The sequence below is a fragment of the Kogia breviceps genome, chromosome 9 (assembly GCF_026419965.1).
Source record: "Kogia breviceps isolate mKogBre1 chromosome 9, mKogBre1 haplotype 1, whole genome shotgun sequence".
Lineage (NCBI taxonomy): Eukaryota > Metazoa > Chordata > Mammalia > Artiodactyla > Physeteridae > Kogia > Kogia breviceps.
The window spans coordinates 65,725,194-65,735,373 of NC_081318.1; the positions used below are offsets into that span (position 1 = coordinate 65,725,194).

At 33.5% G+C, this 10,180-nt stretch overlaps 1 protein-coding gene across 1 annotated transcript; it reads left to right on the forward strand.

Annotated features, from left to right (window-relative positions):
- Positions 1-3,090: 3,090 nt before the first annotated feature.
- C9H7orf78 (chromosome 9 C7orf78 homolog) lies at positions 3,091-9,843 on the forward strand. The gene is given in 7 exon segments (XM_059073985.1): positions 3,091-3,102; positions 5,473-5,913; positions 7,742-7,772; positions 7,775-7,825; positions 9,040-9,179; positions 9,747-9,791; positions 9,793-9,843. Coding segments are annotated over 7 exon segments (771 nt in total).
- The last annotated feature ends 337 nt before the right edge of the window (positions 9,844-10,180 follow it).

Consider the following 10,180-nt stretch of genomic DNA (forward strand, 5'->3'; position numbering starts at 1 on the left):
GGAAGAAAGTGTTGAGTTTCTTTATAAACCTACAAACGTGCATGAATTTGTGGTCTAAGGAATTCACTCTGATATTCATAGCAGAATATTTTACAATGCTCTTTTCTTATGTTGGCATCATTTAGGTATCAGGTATATATCTATATCAATCTATCTCTCTGTCTATCTCCCCAAATACTTAAGGTTACAAAATTAAATTCAGGTACGTAAGCAAATTTAGAAAAAAATATAATTAGATATTTGAGTTTTTAGATAGTTTCAAAAAAGGAGTATCTGTAATTTCCAGAATTTGGCAACCAATTGCTTGCCAAATGGTTCAAACTGTTGAACCATTTAAAGTTTGCATTTTTGTAAGGTAGAAAAATCATTGAATAAAAGGAATTTCACATGGCTCAACCTATACCTAAGATATGCAGAACCCTACATAGTGTTTGTAAAGATAGAAATCTTTGTTTCAATTTTATATTCTAATTTGGGGGCAGATGTTGTAAACAACTAACTTTAATACAAGATACAAACCAAAATGTAGCTTCAAGTTCCATTGCTGTATTCAGAAAGAAGTATGAATCCTGATAGATCTGGGAATGCTTTTATTGGAGGTGGCATTTAAACTGATCGTTGAGACCAGTGTAATTTCATAGATGGAGAATAACTGTGCTTACTGAATGCAGATTAAGCCATTCTTTTATTTCCAATGAGACATCTTGGCCCAAATATAGCTTTTTTACTATCAACATTTACCACTAAATCTTTGACTGAATGAGAATATTGCTAGTTTACTTTTTCTGACTTTCTCAGCTACACATCTTATGACTTTGTATTTCTCTGTGCCTTAGCTTTTTCCATGTAAAGTGAGGATTATAATGTGATATTTCTATCACAGGTTTCAATCTTTCAACTAGATCTCCAGTTGATTTCTTTCTGCTGGGGTGTCTTGGGACTACAATGACATATGCTAATGCATGATTCATATGTTATACTATAGAAGCTTAATTTTACACACATATTATTCAAAGGAATAATATGTAACAATAAATTCATAATATAAGGACAAAATAAAGTATCATGCATAATTAAAGATGATTTCTCACTAGTTTAAATATCTCATAGTAGCAATTTTTGGTGGCCAGGAAGACCCAGGCATATACAGAGAGAGACAGATGGGAGCTTTAGTGGCAACAAGGTGACAGATGGGCTGGTTCATTCCCAGTTACCTAGTCAAAAAGAGGGCCAGACCAGCACTGCATTATCCAATCACAGCTTCTTAGTCTGATGGCTGTCTAGCTCTCTTACTGCCATGATACTTGTTTTTCATATCAATTAGACTTCTGAGGTCTTGATTCTTATTCTTCCAGTTTATAACCCTCCTCGTCAGTTCCTTCATAGCTGTATGTCCTGGTGGGACACTTCATTGTCTCACCAACACCATCAATCTTCATGTCTTTTTATGGCAGGAGATTACAAAACCCTGACCATGAATCCGTCTACTCATATGCTTTCTTTGCTCATGTAACCAGATTTCAGAGCCCTGCAGGAGATAGGTATATTTACAATTTTAGTCAAGGCTGAGCCTTCAGTGCTTCTCAGAAGTTTAAAAATATATTTCTACAGAAATGTGAAGGGTCATAAATGAGGCAAGAGAGTTATAAATTAAGGCATATACTGGGAGCAAATTAACAACTGACTGTCAAGGGCTTGATTTTCATCAGCTCCAGGTCAGTATGTAGGTCAGGGCTGATGTCACATTAACCAGGTTCAGAAGAGTCCAACACGAAAAACAGAACATGCAGATTTATTACTTTATGAGAAAAGTAAAGCAAACTAACTCATATTTTTTTTCTAGCTCATTGTCTTCCAGTAGACTACTGTACATGCAAAGCCAAATGATCATCTGAGGGTGATTTGGTGAAAGTTAGATGAGAATAAGAATTAATTAATGGTTTATATGTTAAATGGCTCAGGTTATGAAAAGTCATGCGTCAGTCTTCTAAGTTTAGATAGATATGATAATGAAAATAAAAATATCAAATATGGGCCAGCATGCTCTCCCCTCTGGATGAATCTTGGAAGGGTGCAGCCAACCTTCAAACTCTCACCCTTTCTTTTTAAAAATCTTTTATTTATAAACCCTTTTAATGTCTATGCAGACATTCCTATTTACTGTATAATGTAGAAACATGAAATTAACATATTTTTATTATTTAATCTATATTTTTTGCATTGCTTAGTAAATAGTAATCCTAAGTAATCCTATTTCCACATATTTTGTTAACTAGTGTGTTATTTTAGTGATTAACTTTATTTTATAGTAACTTTGAAGAGATTGTAAGTGGCTCCCTATTCATCAACTCTCCTTTATTTTTAATGTATTAATGAGCAACAGAGGATAACATATTTTTGAACACTTGGGGAATTTCTAATCTTCTCACTCAGATATCAAGCACCACTCTTTTTCTGTCTCTATTCGGCTTTTTAAAAAAGTGTATAAGAATACTTAATACGAGATTTAGCCTCCTAACAGATTTTCAGGTGCACAACACAGTATTGTAATATAGGTACACTGTTGTACGGCAGACCTCTAGAATTTATTCATCTTGTATAACTGAAACTTTATACCTGTTGAATAGCAGTTCATTCATATTGGTGCATATGGCAGAATTCCCTTCATGTTTAAGGCTGAATACTATTTCATTTTGTGTATATACAACATTTTCTTTATCCATTTGTTAGTTTGCAACCTCCTCAGGAGCTGCACAGGTGTAATCTGAAACTGGCCTCTGTACGTGGAGGGCAAGGAGAGATGGAAGACAGAGGCAGACCATTCCAGATTGGGAGGTAGGCAGGTTTAAGAAACAAAGGAACTTACACACGTGGCTTGTCTTGGGAGGCTGCCAAGATGAGTAGATCTCCGAGCTCCCCACCCCCGCAAGTTAAAATGTTTATAGAAAGGACTTCACTGGGTAAAGTCACGTATACAGTCCAGATAGTCTCAGCACCATATTACTATCTCAAGGCTGTGTCCTTGGGCAGCTTCTAGAGCAGGAAAGGCAAGTGATGCACACATTCTAAGGACAGGGTAGGGGGTAAGGGATGTCTCATTGCGTAGGTCCAGCTCACTTCCTCACGATGACCTCATCCAACACCATTCATCCAGCAATGAATATTTAGATTGCTTCTGTATCTTAACTGTTGTGAATAATGCTGCACTTAACATGAGAGTGCAGATATCTCTTTGAGATTTTGATTTCAATTTTTTGACTAAATACCCAGAAGTGTGATTATTGGATCATATGGCAGTTCTATTTTTAAACTTTTGAGGAGCCACCACACTGTCTTCGTTAGTGGTTGCATCATTTTACATTGTCACCAATAGTGTACAAGTGTTCCAGTTTTTCTACATCCTCACCAACACTTAATGTCTTTAATTTTTTTGATTATAGCTATTCTGACAGGTGTGAAATTATGTCTCATTGTGGTTTTGATTTGCATTTTCCTGATGGTTAGTGATGTTGAGCATCTTTCCATACACCTGTTGACCATTTGTATATCTTCTTTGGAGAAATGTCTATTCAAGGCTTTAGCTCATTTTTCAGTCAGGTTATTTGTTTTTATTGCTATTGAGTTGAAGGAGTTCTTAAATATTTTGGATATTAACCCCTTATCAGATAAACAGTTTACAAATATTTTCTTCCATTCCATAGGTTGCCTTTTCACTCTGTTGATTGCTTCTTTTGCTGTGCAGAAGCTTTCATGTTCCCTTTGACTATTTTTTGCAAAATTTAAGTGGACTCAATTAGGTAGCACCTATAGTCTTGTTCTTTCTATTTCCCAGAAAAAAGTTTGTCTTTTATGTTTACTGAAATTTATCCAACATGATTTAATAATCAATTTGTTTTTTCTAATTGAGATAAAATTTATATAACATAATTTCACTACTTGCCATTTTAGAATGTACAATGTAGTGGTTTTTAGTATATTCACAATGTTGTGAAACTATCACTATCTAATTCCAGAACATGTCTTTCACCCCCAAAAGAAATCTTGTACTTGTTAGCAGTCAATCCTAATTGCATCTTCCCCACACCCCGTGGCAAAACTTTTTAAAAAAATTTATTTTGTCTCTGAGTTTGTGGGTAGTTTGTTACATAGCATTATTGCAGCAAAAGATGACTTAGCCACAGGCCTATACTTCCAGTTATATAGTGGACATATATTTTGTCTAAATCTACTTATTATTATGGTCTCTTTCCATAAACTGATCCTCCTCTTGTGTTTCTTATCTTGGTTAAGAACTTCTGTATTATCTTTGATTCATTAAAATTCCTTGGTGTGTCATTAAAGACCTTTGCTAATATAACCCCAACTGATTTTTCTATCTTTATATTCCACTGCCTCCTCATATACATATGCTAAGCTCCTGCCACACATGCTTCTTGCTTTTCTCTCAATGAGCCGTAGTCATTAAAAAAATATATTCATATTAGAAGTTGAAAAACAATTAATCATTGTATATTACAAAATATTTATTATTAATTTTTCCAAGTTGACATTTTCAGTGTTTCTCCAAAGTAGTTTCTCTTTATATACAACTTTGAATTACTGCATAATAACATTTAGAATCTTGAAAAGCCTCTATTTTGATGTTATCGTCAAACAACACAAGATTCTAGCACAAGACAAGGAAATTCATCCCCACCTCAGATCCTTATTTCCCAGGAACCAGCATTGTTTTATTTCCACTTAGCCAAATATATTTTAATTGATTATTTTTCCTCTTTCCATGTATATTTTAAATTCATTGGCATTGTCTAGTAACATACTAACACATTCATTAAATCCTAGAAGTGTGCCAACCATATCCTTGTCACAGATCAGCAAGAGCAAATCCATGATTCTTATCCATAGATCCCAATCATAGAAGCTACAATGCACTTATTATGGTTTAGGTGGCCACAGAAATCCTAGAAATAGCTTATGACAAATTTTACATACTTTCTGTGCCTTGGTGAAATGTTTCGTTCCTTTACCCCCTGGCATATTCCTACTTATTCTTCAAGATCAGTTCAAATGATAACTTTTCTTTTGATGTCTCTTCTATTTTCCTGGTAGAATTAGCTGAGCACTCTCCGTGCTTCTCATAACACTATTGTTTTATCTGTCACGTTACACAGGTTTGGTTTTTGTTTTCGTTTTCATGCCTTTCTCCTAATAGCCTCTCAGTTACTTAAGGACATGGATTTCAAGTTAATCATTTTGAATCCGTAGCCTCTAGTGTGGTGACTACTGTGACAAAGATGCTGAATAAATACTCGCAGCAGCCGTGATACTTTCATCCCCTCTACACACACTTGTCATTTCTGAGCTTTTTTTCCTGCTTCATAAATCTTTTAGAGGTTACCCTGGCCCAGAGAGAAAATATTCAATACACAGTTCTACAGTAGCATACTTCACCAATTTCCATATCTGTTGCAGATTCCAACATGTGAACATGCCCTAGAGTCCCGGAAAGGCAGGAGAGGCAGGAATATTGCAAAGGGGCTGCAGCAGGGTCCCACACAAGATTTCAACTCCCAATAGAAAAAAAATGTCCTGCAAGTACTACAATCTGAAATAAAAGTCAACATATGGGAAATAAAGCCTCCTGGTTTTAGTTATAAACTGTATACATCTTTGAGACTTCCAGAAAAGCCATCAAGGACCATTAAGGAAGACGAAAGGAGCAAAAAAAGCATTTTTCCAGGAACGATGCTTCACTTTCCCAGCATAAGGAATCATCCCAACAAGGCCATGTCTCCTAAATTTATAACTACATTTCCTCATCTGGATTCACATAAAGTGAAGTTAATATTTGTGGAAAGTGGAAAATATCCAAATGGTGTATACCTCAATCCAAAACCACATAACTTTCGACAGGTACAAAAAGAACATCTGATTCTAAATAACTTAGATATGGGGGAAATATATTATTTTTATTCATTTCTTAATTATAACAACTATTACATGAGCAAAAAAAGTATATGTGAATATAATGTGTATAAAGTTGCATCTTTATTTCTTATGGAACAATACAACTCAAATTCAGCAATAAATGAATGAGAAAGGAGAGATAAGACTCCGGTTAACGTTTCTGATGGGGTTTTATTTGCCAGTTGGAATGACCAACTAGGGGTGGCTTTTCTAGGGCTCAAGAAGAGTTTGGACTGAGGGTAATTGGAGAACAGACCTCAGTTTCCAGGAGTTTACCTAGTAGTAATGAAATCAAATCATGGAACAAATGGATGAGTGAATGAAAATTGGCAAAGAGGGGGTAATGTATTATTTAAATGAGTCTAATGATTAATAATTTAAATAATATATGAGCAAGAATTTCTAATTTAAAGTGGTGGTGGGGAATATATATTTGAGATGCAAATGAAGTCAAAATATAATTCCACTAGTATATGAATATATACTAAGGTGTATAATTTATCTTATAAATATGATTCTTGTTAGGTAAAGAGTGAAGCAATAGGAATGATAATACCAAAAAAAAATTCTAGAAAAAGGAAAAAATTTATTCCATTGGGAAAATATAGGGAAGCAGTTAAGAGCATGGCCTCTGGGATCAGTGTATCCCAGTTCTCTTATTTTCTAATAATTTTGTACAAGTTATTAAGCCTCTTTCCTTATTTGTACTTTAGGATAACAATACTATATGTTTTATATGGTTATTTTAACTAATGAAGGAGACAATTATATACAAATTTCTTAACGATAGGGTTTGGAATATTGAGATGTTCAATAAAAGTGAACTCTTAGGAGCTATTAGGATAAAAGTTGGAAAATTCAAGATGCCTTGATCCATAACCTTCTCTACTTGTCCAGGGCATCTAAACACTTTTATATGTAGTAAATATGTTACCATTTGGAGATGAGGGGAGGTCAATTAAATATCAGATGACATTGGTTTATTTAAATATTTCACTAAAGTTAGAATTAGATGACTTGGGTAAGTAAAAGTTCAAGGAATGGGGGATTTTGAAAAAATTTTTATTGGAGTATAGTTGATTTACAATGTTGTATTAGTTTCAGGTGTACAACAAAGTAACTCAGTTACTCGTATATGTATATCCACTCTTTTTTAGATTCTTTTCTCATATAGGTCATTAGAGAGTATTCAGTAGAGTTCCCTATGCTACACAGTAGGTTCTTATTAGTTGTCTATTTTATATATAGTAGTGTGTATATGTCAGTGCCAAGCTGGGACTTTTCAGTTCATATTAGTTCTTTTTAACCATGTTAAGAAAACCTTTGTTTTATAGTTTACTAAAAACAGTCAATATTTATTCTATTCCAGCCTCAGCAAATTATTTTAGCTTTGTTCAATATTTTTCCTATTGCCCGAAATAATTTCAGCTCTAGAAATAAAACATGTAACTCTATTTGCATTTAAGATTATTTACCAAATTCTGAATAGATTCCTTTAATTTCATCCTGTTTAAAATATCATTTCTGAATTATTAACAGAAGGATAATCGAAGTCCTCGCTCCACCATAAATTAATTGGTTATATACTGTCTTGAATCTTAGATTATTCTATCAAATGTTTATAGGCAAGTTTTAAATGCTATAACAAAATGCTTAAAATTGCATTTTACTGGTGAAATATTTAATATTTGGAAAAACCAAATTCCAAATTGAATGTTAGCAATATGAAACAATATTTATTAGTAATAACACAATCTTCTCTTTACATATCTAGTACCAACATAATTTACCAAATTTTGTGAAAACTTAGAAAAGGGACCAAAAGGATTAAAGTTTAAGTCACATCACTTAAGTACAAGTAAGTTATTATAAGGTTATGAATATGGCAAAAAAATAAATTTTCTGCCTTATATATTGTTAGTAATACAAAAAAGGCAGATAATTTTAAAAGTATTTTTTTACTTATCACCTTTAATGATACAGTAAATTTTTAAAATGCCCAGTTAATTAATGGCAACAATCCATATGCTTTCTTATCCACACTTTTAATATATTATTAAAGATTGAGTTTGTAACTCAATATGTTCTGTGTAGAGAACCAATGAGTTAAAATATAGATTTCAGAAGCAAGCTGCATAGCTTTGAATCTTGGCTTCATTGCCCTAAATTACCTAAACTGTCTATATCTTGGTTTCCTCATCTGTAAATGGGAATAATAGTTGAATCTTCATCACAGAATTACTGTGACCATTAAATCTGTTATACATATGTAAACCACTTATTTAATGTATGTACAGCATGTGTTGTCTAACACATGGTAACTATACATACCATTATTATTATGGTGCCATAATAATGTGTTTATGCAGACTTAATTTGTATAATCCAGCATTTTTTATTTGGATGGGGTGAATAATACATACTGTATTTACATATTATAATTATATATCAATTATAAACAAAACAATAAGGTGTTAATAGTGGCTGATTTTGGATAGTGGGATAATGGTTGAATTTTGTTTTCTTCTTTTCAAAATGAGTAGCAAATAATTTTATAATTGGAAAATTAAGATAATGTATTTGCAAACAATATATACTTTTTGGCATGGATTAAATTTAAAATGTCTTCTCTACGTGTGTAATTAAATTGGTACACATCAAGTTTCCTGATATATGTCACTATGGAGAAAATACCAAGAATATTTTGTAGACCAATAAGACCAAGCCTTTGATGTTAAGAAATGTCTAAGTCAAATATAAGATAGAATACAAAATATGCCATTTGAGTCCCAAAGTACTAAGGTGAAAAAGTTTTAAAAAGAGGTTTCCAAGGAAATAAACTAAGGTAGGATTTGAATTGAAGTTGGAAGAAGAAGGACAAACGACAAAATTAATTCCAGCAGAAAGGGTGGAAAGGATAAGCAAATTTTTATTTAGATTTGCATTTGTAAATTGCCCATCAATTTACTACTCCTGGGTCCTTATCTCCAAAAATGAGACCATATTCTGAGAGACATCATGAACAAAGACTAATGTAATTGCTAAGTTTCTCATTTGTCTTCCTGTCTCTAGTAAGTGGATGCCCTTTGCTGAAGGAAGGTCAGCAGAACACTACAGAAAGATTTATCACCTACAAGCCTCATGAATGCACCTGGGATTCAACACTAATTTTACCAAAAGCCCTGTGGCCTATTAAATCTGTATCACATATGGTGAGTTTGTCTTTCTCTATGGCTGTTGCAGTTTGTCTCCTGCACTGTTGTCATTAATGATTGCTTTAATTAAGGAGTTTTTCATTTATTGGAGTGAAAGATACTTCTATCTTTAAAAGTAAAGCATGCAGATTTCTGATTTTTCTTAAAATGCAAGTAGTGGATTATCTAGAATTTTGGATTTTTTTTTTCTTATTACAAAGATAGCTGGCATGGTGGATTGAGTTCTGAAGATTGTGAGGAATCTTACCCAGCTTTACTCCCACTTTATCTGGAACAGCCCATTTTGAGTGAATTGCACTCAAGTAAGAAGGACTGACAAGATGACTATGTCACACACTCAGAAAAAGATGCTGAAACACATACTTCTTGGCTCAAATTCTCCCCTGTACAAATAAGGCTGCTTTGAACAGCCCTGTACGTCCAAGCAGAACAAGATGTGCATTTGGCATGCAAAGCAAGCTTTTAAAGCAAAGATTATTAAATAGGGATTTACAAAGGATAAATGAAAATTAAAGTCGATACACGTTTGCTTTTGCTAACTTCCTTTGTACCATCTTCCTTAAGAGACACAGAAGGTGGCCAGATGCATACAGTGCATCTATGGATCATTGTGGAAGAAAAGTTTACTAAGACATGCAAGAACCGTGGGCAAAAATTTTAAGATTTGTTGTTGAACACTTAGATTAACTCTTGAGAATTACTACTCAAATGACTATTTTTACTACTGTGTACTTTATCCTATGGAAGCTCTACTATCCTAGGAATTATAAATGAAGTATTTGCATGGTGCTTAAACCGTTTTAAGTGGAGTCTGAAAGAATCCAGTCCCTTGATCAGATAATTATTATTTTTCTTAGATTTCAGCTGAATTCTGGAAAACTACCAGTGACCATGTCACCATTCCACATTCTTTTGCCTCCTTTCAAGACAACAGGAAACATCCTATTTCCACACACTGTTAACTCTTGTATTCCTTGCCTCAGTAACGCTATGTCCTG